The sequence below is a fragment of the Cervus canadensis genome, chromosome 2, assembly GCF_019320065.1.
Source record: "Cervus canadensis isolate Bull #8, Minnesota chromosome 2, ASM1932006v1, whole genome shotgun sequence".
NCBI lineage: Eukaryota > Metazoa > Chordata > Mammalia > Artiodactyla > Cervidae > Cervus > Cervus canadensis.
Genome location: NC_057387.1, coordinates 15,137,620 through 15,155,532, shown reverse-complemented (window position 1 = coordinate 15,155,532; position 17,913 = coordinate 15,137,620). Strand labels below are relative to the sequence as shown.

Genomic DNA, 17,913 nt, shown 5'->3' with positions numbered 1-17,913 from the left:
GCCAAGGCCCTGAGGATGCCTTCCCTTCGGTCTCTATTCTTTTGGTCTCACCCTCATTTTCAGCATCTGCCCCTTGCTGAGCTTTCTTGAGGATTTGGTTTTCATATCTGGTCTCTCCGAACCACAAGATCTGGAAGGGGACCTCAGATGCTGCCTGAAGGCTGAGTTCTCTGGGTGGAGTGAGGGGAAGGCAGGCCTCCCACTCTTGATTCTGCCGGAACTACTCAGCTTCTATCTATTTCATGTACATTGAGTTTCGCTTGAGATTTCTTCAGAGAAGGATTCTTTGTAGAAGAAAAGTGGTATTTGAAGACCAATGATAGGGGTTAGAGCAGTGGACTCAAGGTTGTTCCCTGATGTGATGTTTATTACTTTATTTTTTTAATTGAAGTGTAGTTGGTTTACAGTATTGTGTAGTTTCAGGTCTACCGCAGAGTGATTTAGTTATTTGCTGCTGTTGTTCAGTCTCTGTCACGTTTGACTGTTTGTGATCCCATGGGCTGCGGCGTGCCAGGTCGCCCTGTCCCACACCATCTCCCAGAGTTCACCCAAGTTCATGCCCATTGAGTCAGTGATGCCATCTGACCGTCTCATTCTCTGTCACCCTCTTCTCCTTTTGCCTTCAGTCTTTCCCAGCATCAGTCTTTTCTAATGAGTCGCCTGTTGACCAACTCAGGTGGACAAAGTATTGGAGCTTCCAGCTTCAGCATCAGTCCTTCCAATGAGTATTGAGGGTTGATTTCGCTTAGGATTGACTAGTTTGATCTCCTTGCTGTCCAGGGCACTCTCAAGAGTCTTCTCTAGACTACAGTTCAAAAGCATCAATTCTTCGGCATTCACCTTTCTTTATGGCCCAACTCTCACATCCATAGTGGAAAGACCATAGCTTTGACTCTACAGATCTTTGTTGGCAAAGTGATGCCTTTGCTTTTTAATATGCTATCTAGGTTTGTCCTTTAGTATGTTATCTAACCTTCCTTCCAAGAAGCAAAAGACTTTAATTTCATGGCTGCAGTCACCATCTGCAGCGATTTTGGAGCCCAGGATGACGAGAAAATCTGTCACTACTTCCACTTCTTTTGCTTCTATTTGCCATGAAGTGATGGGACCAGATGCCGTGATCTTAGTTTTTTCATGTTGAGTTTTAAGCCAGTGTTTTCACTCTCCTCTCTCACCCTTATCAAGAGGCTCTTTAGTTCCTCTTTGCTTTCTATCATTAGAGTGGTGTCATCTGCAAACCTGAGGTGGTTGATATTTCTCCCAGCAATCTGATTCCAGCTTGTAACTCATCCAGCCCAGCGTTTCTCACGATGTACTCTGCATATAAGTTAAATAAGCAGGGTGACAATATACAGCCTTGACGTGCTCCTTTTCCTATTTTGAAACAGTCAGTTGTTCCATACAGGGCTCTAACTGTTGCTTCTTGACCTGCATACAGGTTTCTCATGAGACAGGTAAGATGGTCTGGGATTCCCGTCTCTTCAAGAATTTTGAAATTTGTTATGATTCGCACAGTCAAAGGCTTTTGTGTAGTCAATGAAACTGAAGTAGATGTTTTTCCGAAATTCCCTTGCTTTATCTGATCCAACCAATGTTGGCAGTTTGTTCTCTGGTTCCTCTGCTTTTTCTAAACCAAGCTTGTATGTCTGGAATTTCTCGATTCAAGTACTGCTGAAGCCTCTGAAGGATTTTGAACATAACTTTACTAGCATGGGAAGTGAACGCAGTTGTCCAGTAGTTTGAACATTCTTGAACATCCCTTTGGAATTGGGATGAAAACTGACTTCTTCCAGTCTTGTGGCCACTGCTGGGTTTTCCAAATTTGCTGATATGTTGACTGCAGCAGCACTTTAATACCATCATATTTTTGTATTTTAAATATCTCAGCTGGAATTCCATCACTTCTACTAACTTAATTGGCAGTAAGGCTTCCTGAAGCCCACTTGACTTCACATTCCAGGATGTCTGGCTCTAGGTGAGTGACCACACCATTGTGGTTATCTGCAATCAAGACCTTTTTTGTATAGTTCTTCTGTGTATTCAGTTTTATGTGTGTGTGTGCATATTTATGTCTATCTTTAAGTTTCTTTTCCATGAGAGGTTATTACGGGATGTTCACTGTAGTTCCTTGTGCGTGCATGCTCAGTCATTTCAGTAGTGTCTGACTTTTTGAGACCCTGTGGACTGTAGCCTGCCAGGCTTCTCTGTCCATGAGATTCTCCAGGCAAGAATACCAGAGTGGGTTGCCATGCCCTCCTCCAAGGGATCTCCCTGACCCCAGGATGAAATCCGTACCTGCCTGTGTCTGCCGCATTGCAGACAGGTTCTTTACCCACTGAGCCATCTAGGAACCCCCATAATTCCTTGTGCTATATTTTAAATCCTTGTTGTTTACCTATTTTACATATAATGGTATGCATCTGTTAATTCCATACTCCTAATTCATCCTTTCCCCACCCCATCGGTAACCATAATTTTGTTTTCTGTGTTTCTAAATCTGTTTTGTAAATAAGTTCATTTGTATTATTTTTTAGACTCCACTTTTAAATGATATCACATAATATTTGGCTTTCTCTGACTTCACTTAATATGATAATCTCTAGATCCATCCATGTTGCTGCAAATGGCATTATTTCATTCTTTTTTTGTGGTTTCTTTGTCCGTTCATCTGTTGATGGACATTTAGGTTGCTTTCATGTCTCAGCTATTATAAATACTACCGCTGTGAACATTAGGGTGCGTGTCTCTTTTATTTGGCTGTGCCGGGTCTCCGTTGCGGCTTGCAGGATCTTTTCAGTTGCAGCAGTGAATTCTTAGTAGCAGCATGCAGGATCTAGTTCCCTGACCAAGGATCAAACCTGGACCCCTGGCATTGGGAGTGTGATGTCCTAGCCCCTGAACCCCCAGGGCAGTCTCTGGGGCACATGTATTGTTTTGAAGTGGGAGTTTTTGTTTTTTTCTGAGTATATGCCCAGGAGTAGGATTGCTGGATCATATGGTAACTCTGTTTTTAGTTTTTAAGGAACCGCCATACTGTCCTCCAGTGCTTTCCAGGTGACTCTGTGGTGAAGCACCCGCCTGCCAAGGCAGCAGATGCGAGTTCGATCCCTGGGTGGGGAAGACCCCCTGGAGAAGGAAATGGCAACCTACTCCAGTGTTCTTTTTTTTTTTTTTTTTTTTTTTAACTCCAGTGTTCTTGCCTGGGAAAATCCCATGGACAGAGGAGTCTGGCAGGCTACAATCCAAGGAGTTGCAAAAGCATCAGACAGAATCTAACAACTAAACAACAACAACAAATACTATTTTCCATAGTGGCTGCACCAATTTATATTCCTACCAACAGTGCAGGAGGGTTACTTTTTCTCCGCACCCTCTCCACCATTTATTTGTGAACGTGGTGGAGATGGCCATTCCGACTGGTGTGAGGTGATAGCTCACTGTGGTTTTGATTTGCATTTCTCTAATAATTAGCTATGTTGAGCATCTTTTCATGTACCTGTTGGCCACCTCTGTGTCTTCTTTGGAGAAATGTCTGTTCAGGTCTAATGCCCATTTTTAAAATAGTTGTATTTATTCAGTTATTCTGGCTGTGCTGAGTCTTTGTTGCCGTACAAGCTTTTCTCTGGTTGCGGTAAGTGGGGGCTGTGCTATTTGCGGTGCGCATGCTTCTCATTGCGGTGGCTTCTCTTGGGGAGCACAGGCTCTAGGGCACATGGTTTTCAGCAGTTGCAGTTCCCGGGCTCTAGAGCACTGGCTCAGTCGTTGTGCATGAGCTTAGTTGCTCTGCAGCAGGTGGGATCTTCCTGGACCGGGGATGGAAACTGTGTCTCCTGCATTGGCAGGCGGATTCTTTACCACTGAGCCACCAGGGAAGCCCCTAATGCCCATTTTTTTATTGGGTTGTTTGTTTTTTTGATGTTGAACTGTATGAACTGTTTGTATATTTCTGAAATTAACCCCTTGTTGGTTGCATCATTTGCCAATATTTTCTCCAAGTCTGTCCGTTATCTTTTTTTTTTTTTTTGTCCGTTATCTTTTTGTTTTATGGTTTCTTTTGCTGTGGAAAAGCTTTTAACTTTGATTAGGTTCCATTGGTTTATTTTTGCTTTTATTTCTCTTGCCTTGCGAGACTGATCTAAGAAAATATTGCTATGATTTTGTCAGAGCATGTTTTGTGTTCTCTTCTAGGAGTTTTACGGCGTCATGTCTACGCTTAAGTCTTTAAACCATCTCGAGTTTATTTCTGTACATGATGTGAGGGGGTTGTTACTTTAGATCTGGACACTTGTGGGGCCTCGGTTCTGCAACCTTGAAATGAAGAGGCCACTTCTTTGCTCTGGCTGTTCTCGAGACTGGGGTTTAAGTGAGATCTGAAAGGGTGAAAGAATGCTTTAAGGGGCTGAGGAGACGTGGATGTGACGAAACACACACACACCAAGATGGAAAAGCACCTCCACAAAGCGCAGAGCCAAGCCTCCCTGCTGGGCTTATGGGCTTGTACCCAGCGGTGAGGGGGCACCACCCAGAGGTCGCCTTGGGTCATTGCATGAAGAGGCTCAGCCTGGGGACTAACAGGCAGACAGGGCTGGGGAGCTTCTGGAAGGCCGAAGCTGACTGCTCGGGTGCTGGAGGGTAGCCCAGAGTAAGGAGCCCCCTGCCCTCTCAGAGCAGCTCCAAGCCTGTCAGGGGCCAGAGTGTGCAGCCCAGGTGGGGGGTGGCTCAGCTGTCACGTGGACTATGGTCCTGAGGCCGGGTGCGCAGGTGAACGATGTTACGGATGGGGAAAGTAAGGCTCAGAAAAATGAAAGGGACTTCTTCATGTGTCATAGTAAGAAAGCGGCCTAGGTGGGGGTAGAACTGAGGTCTACCCCTTGATATGAGCCAGTTGCATGCATACAAACAGCTCCAGAGTATGGGGGCCGGGGGTAATGGCAGGAGCTGAGTAAGGAAAGACCAGATAAAGGTGAGTGTCTGACCAGTGCCCTGGCCTGCGTTGTCCCAGCAGGTAGGAATGCTCGCTCGTCATGGTATAAAGGCTCTCTGTCTTTTAACTTCCATCTCTCCAGCCAAAACTCAGAGAGTTGAGTGAACCGTTTTCTGTCCCCAGAATTTCCATTAGGAAATGTACAATCTCAGATACCCGTAATCATTTTAACAAGTATAATGCTTCCTTTTATGTGCTCTCACTTTGCCTTCCCCCTCTCCTCCCTCTTCAGTGCTGATTATCTCACGTTATCCTGGCAGCTGGGAGTGAGCTCTGACTAGCAGAGACTTGTCCACATGAGTTGGTCTGCAGCCAGAACCCTTTCCTGCAGCCCCAGCCTCTCACTTCCCTCCCTTGCTCCTCCTGCCGGACCAAGAAATACTAAGGTTTTGTTCTTGTATTTTGTTTTGCAGGTATTTTGAGTTCAAATCAGGTTATCCATTGCATCCTCAAAGGGAAAATCACCGGTGCTTTGAACTTGGAGGTAACTTCCCTGTGTCTGCTGTTCCTTCCCTCCCACCCCAGGGTCTCAGCTGCAGCCATCCCCCGGCTTCAGCCTGGATGCTGCATATTTACCTGTCATTCCTGTAGAAGAAGCAAATCGAAGCTGTCCAGGGGTTGGGTGGACTGCCTAGGGGGCGGTCCTTTCTTCCCACTCAGATTTTCTCTTTCTCTTCCAGTCACACATCCTGAAGTTTGAAGAGTTTAAGTGACGTGGCTACGATCAGCATGTTCCCTCTCCTGTCTAGATTCTGCCCACTCTGCCCTTTCACTCTTGAGGCCTTGGGGGTGACAGAGGCCACAGCGGTGCCCAGGACTGCTTGGATTCCCCCAGCTCACTTCTCAATGTGTCGTGTGTCTTCACCGTGAACATTTGAACCAAACAGGGAAGCTTCCATGAGGTTGAAAGTCTGATGTAGCCAGTGTATTCTTTCCTGTCTTTTTTTTTTTGTAACCCCAGAACATGATATAAGTTGCCCTGACAGAGTCTGGAGAATGGAGGGGCCCACTGCTTAATTTTCCTGGCATTCCATTGTAGAATCGGGTAGGGAGCATCTAAACATTGATCTGTTGGCTTGGTGAATAAATGTTGGCATGCTTCACATTTGGGGTGATTGATTCTTATCTAGCCACCCCTCCCCAACCCTGCCCACTAAAACTGAAGCCACAGGGTGGGAGCTGCCGTGTTCAAACAGCTGCTGGTTGTTCAAACCTTGTGTGGGACACAGATGTACACTTGGTAAGATAAGGTTTGTTTCCTTTCTCTTCGCCTTCTTGGCAAAACACTGGTTCCGGATGATGCGGCCGTTTTTTTTCCCCTTAACCATGTAACTTCATTAGGAGCCTAACGTAATGTCATAGAAAGGACTGCTAGGTTTGACCAGAAAAGTGGAAGATTTTCTTGGAGAGTTGCTGTTTATATAACTATCGCGCACAAGAGCTGGTGCTTCCCTTTACATCAGGTGAATGTGACCCCCCATTCTTTCTTTAAATAATAATTTGATTAGAGCCAAACTATTTAAATAATTTTATTTGTTCCATCCTTTGGTAGATGAGAAAAATACATTACAAAATACATTGTACAGAGGACAGCTCACAGCACACATTACTAAAAACACAACCTATAGTACGTTCCAGCCAGGGCTGGTGGTAAGTTCAGAAAAAAGGCAGAGGCTTTGAGAACTAGATTTCAGCTCCATGAAATGAGTTTCCCTGTGGGTGCCTGCCCTCTTTATCTCCACCTCAGCATAAATGAGCTCCCTGTACCAGGTCGGTGTAGTAGGGTTAGAGCAGCGTTGAGTGGTTCCGGTGAACTCTGTGTCCACTTGAATCAGCAAGACATGAAAATCCCTTAGTTGGGGGTGGGGGCCGGGGGGTGACCGAAGTTAAAATAGCTGTGTCAAAGCATACAGAACTCTGGCATCCTAGAGGTTTCAGATGGCTGTGCTAAGTCTGAGCTAAGACACGTCCTCACTTGGCCATCCTTGGCCTCTGGTGTTTGTCACCGTCCGTCCGTAGGCAGGTCCCAGGAGGCTGTCTCTGGCCCCGAGCAAGCTCACGGACCAGAAGGGGCAGGCAAGCACACCTGTCCTTACACAGCAGGGACAGACCCAGCACCGACAGGTCCGCCCATGGACGTGCCTCCGCAGCGGTTCTGAGCCTGAGTGGGGCACACAGGTAGACAGACCAAACCCCTTAAAGCTAATCCTTTCCAGTAGGACCCACGTTATGAAAGTGCCTTAAAAGAATTCAGTCTTCAAACCAAACAACTTACTTCGGAGCTCTGCCTGGTTTCTCTGTTAAGAAAAATGAAGGAAGAGACAGGAGGAGCAGCAACGGAGCTTCCAACCATAGCCCTTCAGTGCCAGTTCCGGGGAGCGGGGACCAGTGAACACGAATGGTAGCTCCGTAGCCTGTCGCTGAGATCAGCAGGACCACATACATGCTTGAGACTGTGGCCCCACCCCTATTCAGTTCATTTAAAAGTAGTTCTGTGAAGCAGCCTCTTAGGCCTCCTTGTTATTTTTCTAAGAAATTTGAAAACATCTGTGACTAGAAATCTTTAAAGAATAAGGGTCATCATTTCAGCCTGCTTTGTGGTTCAGCAGGCTGAGCTCTGCCTTCCCAGGGGGTACAAGTCTGGTCACTCCAGAGCCCCTCAAGCTGAAGCAGGCATGTGCTTCAGCTCCACCATTCTCTGGCATTAGCAGCGAAGTGCAGCCCCTCATGGCTACCAAAGCCACAGTGAACCTGGTACCCCTCCCCCCACTGCTCAAGGAATTCAGGGGATGGGGGAAGGGTAAGGTACGGAAATAAAAAATAAAGATGAGTCAAGACCAGCGTCTTCAAATTAACAAACTGTAATTGTTTTCCCAAAGATACATTTTTTTTTCATACACATCCATCATACACTGTAACCAAAAAAAGCAGTGTACATGAAATAAGAGAAAATAAATTAAAAATCCATAGCATAGGTAAGGAGGCTCTAGTCTGGAGCACAGCTGAGTTTCCAGCAATATAAGGAGGCTCGAAAGTTTCTTTTATAAGAATGCCTGCTAGCAAGGGTTCCAGCCAGGTGGTTGGTTGGTCTGTAAGTCAGTCTTGAGTACTTGAAACAGTTCTGTGTGTGTTTTTTGTTTTTTTTTCCTTAGCGTTTAGAATAGCCATCATTGTCCTGCAATAGGCAGAGCTATCACGTCCAGGAAAAATGAGGGAGGGAACCACAGAGGCAGCGTGAGATCCAAATACAGCATTCAAAGGTAATTGGTCCAGTGGTGCCTGGGGGAGGAGGAAGGGAATGGCACTCCTGGGTTAGCCATCTTCCTTTGGGGGTGTGTACCAACCTGCAAAGAAATGGAAGAAAACGGTGAGGTGGAGGCTGTTTTGCCCACCCTCCTAGCCCGAATCACTGAAGACACCTCCAGGGTCCAAGGTGAAAAGATCCTGGAAAGGGCCTCCTGGTGCAGGGAGAGAAGGTCTATGGGCAGGTGAGGAACCACCTACTTGGAGACTGAGCAAAGGGAGAATGACGACACCAGTGAGGTGAGCCTGCCCCCGGGGCGGCGGGCAGGTGGGGCGGCGCCCAGTCTACCCCTGCCCTGCCCGCCACTGCTCTTACTGGAGGAGGTGGCACTCGTCACCCTCCAGCTCACTGAATTCCTTGGAGAAGAGGGGCAGGTGCCGTGCTAAGAGGTGGAAAAGGCTCAGAAACTGAAAGGGGTTCTTGCTGTTTGGGCGGACGGAAACCTCGGGCTTGGCAAAGGTCCGCATCTCAAGCCGTGGCCGCAGCCTCACCGTTCTTTTCGTGGATCTGCACCAAGGACTTGTAGGACTGCTGCGCTCTTGTCAGGCTGTACTGAGACTGGGGGGAGGAAGCCACCAATCAGGCCGCCGGACAGCCCGCTGTGGCCCTGCTGCCGCCCAGAGACCAGCTCCCCGCGCTGTGCTCCCAACAGACCAACCGGCCGCCCGGGGGACCCACGGGGTGCAACCCCCTAGCTTTCCCCCTCCAGACCGGCACCCTCCCCAGAGGCTCAGGCCGCCCTGAGGCCAAGGCCCTGCTCTGCTCCACGCAGGTACACTAGGCCCACGGGCTGACGCTGCGGCCTCCTAGCGGCCCTGACTGTGTGCGGCTCCCACAGCCCCACCAGGTCGGGGGCTGGGCTCCTTACTTTGTTGGCTCCAAACTGCACTCGTGCTTTTCCCTTCACCAGAGTGGCGCTGATCTGCATGATCACTGACTCTATTGAGTAGGCACTGCTCCAGCCCTAAGTAACAATGTGGGCAGAGTAAACGAGTCAGCAGACTTTCCAGAGAAACCCGATGCTTGTTCTCCAGAGAGCAGCTGCAGCCATGGAAGGGCCCCTGCCCTTCACTCCCAGAACAGCCATCACCCATTTGCCCAGGTCAGTGGGTGCAGGCCCTGCCATGCAGAATGAAAGGGCCATTTATGCCCATCACCCAACCCTTGGTGGGAGGGTGAGGGGTAAAGGTCAGCCTAGCCCTGCCCAGGCCAGCCAGGCAAAGAACGAGAGACAGGCTCACCTGCTTAGTGAGAAGTTCCATGCAGATGGCACCTCCACCCAGAACATACCTGCAGAAGAAAGGTTGGTTAGCTGTGCCTGGCAAAAGCTCCCCAACCCTTCCTCACCCTCTGCCCTTACTGGGCCACTCACCCTCCAGAGAGGACTGGAGACACAACCCTGACAAACGGCGGGTCAAAGGGAAAGTTATCCTGAGGGAGAGATGGAGGCAGCCATCAGGGAGGGAAGGTCAGGGCCCTCTGCAGTACTGGAAGGTGGAAAGGATGCCTACGCCCGGGAGGGACTGGAAAGGAAGGACTTACTTTAAAAGAAAAGTTAAGTAGGATGAAGTCGGCTCCTTCTTTCTCTTTGAGGATCTGGAGATCGTTGTGCAAAGCGCTGTCCTGGTCAACTCTAGGAAGCAACCAGTTTAGGCTCAGCTCTGGGTCTAACTCAGAAGCCTTGAGGATCCCACTGCCCCTGGCGCAAGCAGAAAAGAGCCAAGCCACTGCCCACACCTGCTCCCGGGATGACTGGCCCTGGAGACTCCCACCACGGAGACTTCACTCACTACTCAAGTTCCTTTCCAATCTCACAGTCCCCACTTACTTGAGGAGTTTGACATTCCAATCATACAGACTGTCATTCACGAGTTCGACTGCATAGTTTCCTGAAGGAGGGAAGAAGGATGTTATCAGATGATGGTCCCAGTGTAAGTGGGACCCAATGCAGATCCCTAGCCCAGGCTGAGAAGAAAAAAAGGTCAAAGGCTCCAGGTTCATCCCACATAGACATGCATCCAATTTAAGCCACTATGAGGGGTGTTCCATCCTTGGCCTAAAAACTTGGTCAGCACCCCTGTATCTGCTGCTGCCACCATGTCCTTTCTGAAAAGCCCGTGTTCAGAGCCGTCTGTGAGGCAAACTCACCACCTTTGAAACTCTGTGATCGGTATATATCCCTGAGCTCCTTCATCAGCCGGTCAGTAGCCTGCACCGAGCCAGATACCGCACCCTACAAAGGAGACACGGAGGACAGAACATCTCACAGTTGTGTGCTAGGCTTGAGGGGCAGGCCGGCAGTATACCCCGGCGTTGGGCAAGGATGAGGCTCACTGATAACCCAAGCCAAAGAGGCTACTGTTTCCACCCTGACACCTGATGGCCTACCACCTCCCAGCCGGCACCAGCCAAGCCCTCCGCCCAGCTTCTCCTAGAGGGCACGTACATTTAAGTAATCTTGCCTCTGGTTCTTTTTAATTTTCTCTAGTATGGCCAAGTTTTCTTTTCCGATGCCATCATCTTCAGATTTCTTGCCCTCAGCTGGCTCTTCTTCTTTCATTTCATAGTGATCTAGGTCTTCTGTGTCCTAGGGGGATGTGTGGGGTAGGAGTGGGATAAAAGCAAGCAAGCAACACGCATTGTGGAGAAGGGCCTTTCCCTTCTCCAGTACCATATGACTTAGAGCTGCAGGTGGAGGAAGACAGACAGCTGCAGTCTATCTGGCAGTCGAGTGAGTACAATACCCTTTCCACTGCTGGAAAGCTCCCAGCCCCACTCCCTTCACAATCTAAAAGACGAGGCAAATCTCTCCTGTTCAGTTCTCAAGCTGCAGGGCTACGAAAGGTCTAGGGAAAGCAAGCAGAGACGCAGCTTTCTTGTTCCCCAGACCTACCCTGGCCCAACCATCCCTACAGCTCTCCTTTGGCAGCACAAACTCTTCCTTAATTCCTAGAATGACTCTGGCCTGACACTGTGACTCAAAGCTCATGTTTCATCAGGTGACTTCTGTGCCCAGGAGTTCCCAGGACTCCAGGTTTAAGGGAGAAACGTCCTGCCTTCCCAAGTGTAGGGACTGAGGAGATAGGCAGAGGCACCCACTGCCAAAATGGAAATAAGGAAGGGGGTCCAGAATGCAGAGGGCAGAGGTCAAGAACAGAACCAGCCCCTATTCACCCTGCTCGAAGTGAGGAACTAGTTCACTGCACGTGGGGAGGAGCCCGTATCAGCCAGACTTTGGAGGGCTGTCTGCAGTCTGACAGGAGAATGCTTCATGTATCCTGCGCCCTTTGTGCAGTTTAAGACCCTGACAAAGTTACAGAAGTTGCAGAACCTAGGATGCAGAGAAACAAAGTAATCGTGTTCTCCTCTCTCTGGCAGGATATGGTGATACTAATTTCCTAATTATTATATTAGTTGCTGAGATGCTAGACACACTAGCTCATTTAGTTCTTATAACCACCATGACATTATTTTATCATTACCCCCATACTACAAAAGAGAACGCTGAGGTCCAGGTGAGGTTATCATGCCCACAAAGTCATACAACTCTTAATAGAACTAAGATGCACATCAAATTTGGCCTGGCTCTGAAGTTCAAGTTCTTAACCAAGTTGTTTTTAGAGAGTATCACCAATCATTTAGCACTTATGTACTGAATGGAGGCTTTCACATGCAGTGCCTTATTTAAAGACAACCCTATGTAGTAGATATTAACATCCCATTTTATAAATAAGAAAACTGCAGAAGTTGTACTTTAGTAGAATAGGTAAAATCCCCCAATCAAGACAGCTGGAAGATAGAGGATGCAAGCTCAGGTCTGACTACAAAGCCATCTGAGGTTAACACAGTGACTATTTAGTGTAAACAGATTTGCACTTATCTATCTTTGGCAGTTGGACGTGGGTGCCCTGTCTCTACTACACTGCTGCCCCCCTCCCAGGGGGGCACTGTACTGAACCTCCCAGGTCAGTACATCTGTCTTTATTCATTTGGTATTTCTCTCTCCCCGGGTCTAGACTGGAGCTCTGTACATAGCAGGCTCTCAAAGCTGCTGACCAAAAGAAAGGCCTACCAGTACCGTCTTGGGTAGAAGCCTACCTCAGGCATCTCTTCATCTTCATCTTCTGAAGACACGTCTTCCTGTGTACACTGCAGTGGGGAGGGAAAAGATGGAGGTCAGACCTTGGTGGCTTCCTGGAATGTAGCCTCGGACTTACTCCCCTGAGCCTCTGGGTCTGGAAGCTGTGCACCTGCCCATGAGGCTACCAGCCTCCCCGCCAGTCAGAACTGCGCGGAATCGACAGTCCAGGGATGCCTTCACTACCAGTGCACTACACGCCAACCAATGAGAGAAGCACATGGCTGTTTCTGCCACCTCACTCACAAATCCCCATTTAATCTCCCCAAGAACCCCTGTACTCAATCATCTCTAGACTGAATTGCATTCTCGGATCTTAACACGGGGCCTCAGTCCCCAATGGTCACCTACTGCTAAGGGTAAACCACCCCCCCCCACCCCGAGGGATGACCTTGCGCAGGACAGAGTTTGATCAGAGGGGTGAAGTTACTGGTGCCCCATTTAGCTAGATTCCGAACATCTGGAGAAGAGGCAGAGTCATGATTATGTGTAGGCCGAGTCATGATATGTGTACATGTCTGGAGTAGCACTGCAGAGAAACTTCTGCAGGTTCACCTCAATTAACATGTATTTCCTGAGTGCTGTTTGTGGGGGTAACTCTGCCTAACAGGGTTCAAAGCCCCTCAGGTGCTCACCTGCTCGGCTGGCAAGGGCTGATCCAGCATCTCCACATCTGGATGCTGAGGGAGGTTATAGAGTTTACACAGGTCGGAGATGATCCTCTTCAGATGCTGCAATAGCTGGGGTAGGGGATCACAGTGACATCAAACACTCCTTCCCCACCCCAATACCGAGAGGTACACGGGTGAGCTCTTATCTCAGCCCCCGAATTGGTACCAAGTTCTCTAGAACTCACAGACCACAGGGCTGTGGGGAAGAGCTTACGGGACGAATCCTGGGTCAGGTGCAGGGCTCTCCCTGTGGCTTCAGGAAGCAACTCCCCTAGGACGTCTGCCTCAAGTGTTCAGGCTACCGCACCACCCACTTTCCAGACACATGTTTCACAGGATGTTTTCATGGCATGGGTCTCACAGGAGGAAAATGCACTCCCTCCTCAACACCTTGGCCCCCTCACCAGAGTATTCCCTTTCTTTATGTCCACCAGCCTCTCCAAGACAGCAGCCAAGTTAGGGTCATCGGACTCCACTGACCAGATGGGGGGCACCGCAGGGTATGACTCCTAAGGGGGGAAGAGCAGGGAGAGCAGTCAGGACAGGAGACCCTGGGGAAAGCTAGGTTTTGCCTGCCTTCCATGCCCCAAGACTTCTAGTCCCTTTGCTCTCCACCATCCGCCCCCTTCCCCCAACACACATATACAAGCCCAGCTCAGCAGGCAGGTTCCCAACAAATCCCAGACCAGGAGAAAAAAGTCCCTGTGATGACCCTTTCCAAGAAGCCTGGTCCTTTTCTTTCAAGAGTAAACATCAGAGAAGCCGCACAGCCGAACTGTGCTGACAGTGAGTATGGCTTCCTACCTCCTGTGTTGCCTCAACAAGCTCCAGACCTTAAGTTCTCCCACACCCAACACCCAGGCCTCCGACCCTCCTCAATCAGTGGAGGAAAGGATGGCCTCATCACAATCACACTGGCAGAAAAAAACCAGAGACCACAGATTACTTTCATTTTAGCTAGGGACGGAGAAATTAAAAAACTAGATTATGTCTCTAAAACCCGAAAGTAAAAGGGTGGCAGGAAGAATCTTCCCACTCCACTCCTAACAGAACCCCTCAAAGGCCACTTCTCCCCACCTCTCCTTTGGGAACCTGCCACCCTCTCAGTCCAGGCGTAGGCTGTAGGGCTCCACATGGCAGGCTGGGAGAAAGAAGCCTACGCTGCTAACATTCCCAGCATTCTTGAACCGTGGTGCCAAATGCAGCCTGACCAGACTCCCCCCTCTGCCCAAATCAAGGGGGCCAGTTCACACCAAGTCTTCTTTATAGTGGTCACAGGGGGTCTCAGAATCTTCTAAACTAACCTCTTTCCAGGGACAAAGACAGTAGATGGCCTCTGGCAACTGGGAAGGCAAGTAGAAGGGGGCAAACCTACCCTTAAGGAATTGAAAGCATAATTCAGGTAAGGAATCAATCCCAGAAGTTTCCACATACGTCAAGGGAACCTCCTAAAAAGGTCTTAAACTCTGCCACTGCTCTAATCCTCAATCCTGGAGGAAAACAAATTATCAAAGATGCTCAAGTCGTCAGCTCACAAAGCCACACCTAGTCCTTCAATCTTGACTTTTTAGTATGAAAAAAAGTGAGAGAGGAAAATGGAACACGTGAGGTTTGGTGGGGCACCATCCAACCCAAGCTGAGACTTGCCTCACCAAACCTTGACCTGGTTTGATACAAGAAAGGGATAGTAAACAAGAACCATGTGAATTGAATTCAGGCCCCCAAGTGCCACACTATTCACAAGTCTGTCTTTCTCCAGACTACTCCCACTTGCAGTGTGCCTGCCTGGATAAAGTACTGTCCCCTGGCTCGCTACCCAGTGCTCCCAGCAGGGTCAACACTACCACACTAGGTGAATCAATTATTTTAAGTGCCATACCACACAGTATCAGGTATTCCCAGATTACCAGAGGCCAACCCTATTCACAGAATGTTTGAGGATAGCCTAGGTAGAAGACCTGTAAGGTGCTTCCCAGCCCCGCACACCTAGGATGGAAAGATGCTCACTAGGAGAAAAGGAACTGTTACCACTCAGAACAAATGAGATTGCCCTTGCACATCACCATCATTATCAGGAAAGGTAACAACCCAGGGCAACTGGAGATATCCATAGGGAACAGGATGGGAGTGGCAGCTACCAGCTGGGGCAAAAGGAGGAGAGTTAGAGGTTACACCAGAATAAAAGGCAATCCAAAGGAGAGGAAGCAAAGGAGTCGGTGAATCGCAAACTATCACTGGTAAAATTCAGAGAGGAAGAGGGGCTGAATGACACACCTGGGCAGGGATCTCACAGGTGGCAACGTCCTAAATGAAAGGTACTGCTGAGAAGGGGGGAATCACTGAAATCTACAGAATTCCAAGTCAGGTCCTTCCAGCTGAAGTCAATGAAGAGGCTTGGAACCTTGGGGGTGAGGGGGCCGCGGGGAAGAGGGCCATTCCCAGTGTCAAGAAAAGTCGTGAAGTAACCAAAATGAGCCAAAATGATGAACCTTGCGATGTGGGTGGGTAATAGAAAGGGGTAGTCGAGGCGCCATATGTCAGGGTGTCCCTGACTATGAAGGGTAGAGATTCTGGGTGCATGGCAGAATCTCAAGCGTCAGAAACAAGTGCAACCTGAAGAAAAAGAGCCGAACCCCGAGAGGGGATTCGGCCTCCCAGGTCTTTCGAGACCAAAAAGCTGTGTGGGGTGATTCCGAGTCCCAGACAAGAGGACCCCAGAGACACGCACGCGAGGGGGTCCTCACCGTGATGTTGCAGTGGATGCGGACGGGATCCCCAGGCACCGACCCCCGTGAGGGGAGATGCGGTCCGGGCGCGGCCCCCGCCCCGGCCCCTCCGGCCCCAGCCAGCAGGAACTCGCAGCTCAGCTCGTCCAGGCAGGCGCTGGCAATGCGGAAGCGCTCGTGGCCGCGGTGGAAGATGGACTCGAGCAGCTTCAGCTCCCGCCTCAGGCAGGGCCCCGGCCCCGGGCCCCCCCCCGGGCCGCCCCCGGCCCCCGGCGCCGCCCCCTGGCCCCCCAGCTGCTGCCCCGGCCCCGGCTGCTGCTGCCCCTGCGGCTGCGGCTGCTGCATCCTCCGCTCCGCTCCGCTCCGGGGCCGGCGGGCCGGGAGCCTCCGGCCTCCGCTCCGGGCTCCGCCGCCGCCGCCGCCGCCGCCGCGGTCCGCACTTCCTGATCCCCCCTTCGCCAAGATGGCGCCGCCGCCACCTCCGGGACAGGGCCCCCCCCTCCGCTCGCCGGCCCCCCCCACCGCCGGAAGCCGCGCGCCCCTCCTCCTCCTCCTCTTCTGCGGCCCCGCCTCCGTCCCCGTCACGTGACCTCACTGCTCCGACCTCCTTCACGTGACACCTCTCTCCTTCCCGCCCCCTTGTTCTGTACAACCACCCTCCACATGTGACCCAGGGCTTCGGGCTCGCCGCCTTCAGCGTCTAAGTGCGTGTTTACGTACGGCGTGCGTGCGTGCTAGAGCCCTCGCCGGCGAGCCCCTCTCACGTGACCCGGCGCCGCGTGCTCCCAGGGGCTACCTGCGCGGGACCGTGTTTCCTGCTCTGGGCCCTTCTTCCCCCACCCGGAGCCCTGGTGAACATGCAGGGCTCTCAGTGAGCAGAGAAGAAAGAGGGAGGGCTGCGGTCGCCTCTGTATCATCTCTATCCTGCACCCACCCGCCTGTCCTTGGCGCACGGTCCCCGAGGCTCTGTTCCCTTGGGGCTACCCTGAAATGTGGAGGGGCGTGTGATTGGGGAAGGAGCCAGGGAACCGGTTACAGGAGGCTTGGGTTGTCATCCCGGCTGTTTTGTGACCTTGGGTTAGCCACCTTCCCTGAGTTTTCTCATCTGTGCAGTGATTTTGATGAGGATGCTAATGCTTGCTTTGCCTGCTCCCGAGGGGTGGATGCTAGGAGATCGCAGAGTGATCGCTGGTCAGTGCTGCACGACGGGTAGTCGATAGCTGACTCTTCGCGCTTATCAGTCCCTTTGGGTCTGAACGTGGGTCGGGGACGGACAACACAAGCTTCCTCTGCAGGGTCATGGAAGGAGGACGTCACTAGTCTAAACCTTTAACCCGGCAATAAAATGAAAGGAGACCACAATCCCAGTCCAAAGTCTATCGGGCTTGTCGCAGTGGTCCTGGCATAGCCGGTGTAGGCGGCAGTGCTTCCAGGGCCTCGCTAGGTGGCACTATCACAAAGGACAAAGCTGGCTGAGGTTCCAGAGACCCGTAGTTGGCGTTCCTCTTCCAAGGGCAGGTGTTAGCCCAGGTAGGGCCTGATGGGTTCTACCGAGCCAACTCGGCGCTTGAGCAGCTGGCCAGATTGCTACCTTCTCCTTCCACTTGGACTAAAATGAGTTAGCCTTTGTGGGAACTTGACTGTGCACCTTGATGCTTTGTTCTGGGCTACTCATTTATGTTGTCAGTGGAGGTTGGTAAAGGCCTTCGTTGGCTAAATTGGGTCCCGGGTATTCAAAGATGATTTATCTCCTCTTGGGAGATTGGACAGTTAGCTACATGTCACTTTTATGAATGTGCAAATTGGGAGCATAAAAGGCTGTGCTAAGAATTCCTGTTAATTGAAGTATATTCAGTATCTCGTGTTAACCTGTAATAGAAAATGATGGGGGAAAAAAATTGGGTTGGCCAAAATGTTCGCTGGAGTTTTTCTGTAACATTGTATGGAGAAACCTGAACGAACTTTTTGGCCAGCCCAATATATACGTGTTGTTCAGTCGCCCAGGTGTATCTGACTCGCAGTGACCCATGGGCTGCAGCAAGCCAGCCCTCCCTGTCCCTCACCATCTCCTGGAGTTTGCCCGAGTTCAT

General features: G+C 50.4%; 2 protein-coding genes across 4 annotated transcripts in view; one reads left to right on the top strand and one right to left on the bottom strand.

Moving 5' to 3' along the window:
• TDRD10 (tudor domain containing 10) overlaps window positions 1–6,089 on the top strand; it is a 52,004-nt gene extending 45,915 nt beyond the window's left edge. For all 3 annotated transcript variants that reach the window (XM_043455333.1, XM_043455338.1, XM_043455346.1), the window contains 2 exons: window positions 5,398–5,468; window positions 5,665–6,089. In XM_043455333.1, coding sequence (XP_043311268.1) covers window positions 5,398–5,468; window positions 5,665–5,697 — 104 coding nt within the window. In that variant the 3' untranslated portion in view covers window positions 5,698–6,089. The remainder of the gene's footprint in view (window positions 1–5,397; window positions 5,469–5,664) is intronic.
• A 1,740-nt stretch (window positions 6,090–7,829) lies between these two features.
• Window positions 7,830–16,335, bottom strand: UBE2Q1 (ubiquitin conjugating enzyme E2 Q1). Its single transcript, XM_043455306.1, has 13 exons — window positions 15,842–16,335; window positions 13,502–13,606; window positions 13,062–13,166; window positions 12,387–12,437; window positions 10,735–10,875; window positions 10,437–10,521; window positions 10,117–10,177; window positions 9,831–9,921; window positions 9,661–9,719; window positions 9,530–9,578; window positions 9,157–9,252; window positions 8,780–8,846; window positions 7,830–8,328 (listed from the first exon to the last, which is right to left on the bottom strand). Exons 1-13 carry the CDS (start codon window positions 16,166–16,168, stop codon window positions 8,297–8,299), a joined length of 1,269 nt encoding a protein of 422 aa, XP_043311241.1. The 5' UTR covers window positions 16,169–16,335; the 3' UTR covers window positions 7,830–8,296.
• Window positions 16,336–17,913: the final 1,578 nt, after the last annotated feature.

Bases quoted from the DNA above. Each gene is read 5' to 3' on its own strand.
- UBE2Q1 (XM_043455306.1), bottom strand. From the start codon at position 16,168: ATGCAGCAGCCGCAGCCGCAGGGGCAGCAGCAGCCGGGGCCGGGGCAG. The intron at 10,876-12,386 runs GTAGGCTTCTAC...ACATCCCCCTAG, and splicing joins AAGATGAAGAGATGCCTGAG to GACACAGAAGACCTAGATCA. The intron at 9,720-9,830 runs GTAAGTCCTTCC...TCTCTCCCTCAG, and splicing joins TACTTAACTTTTCTTTTAAA to GATAACTTTCCCTTTGACCC.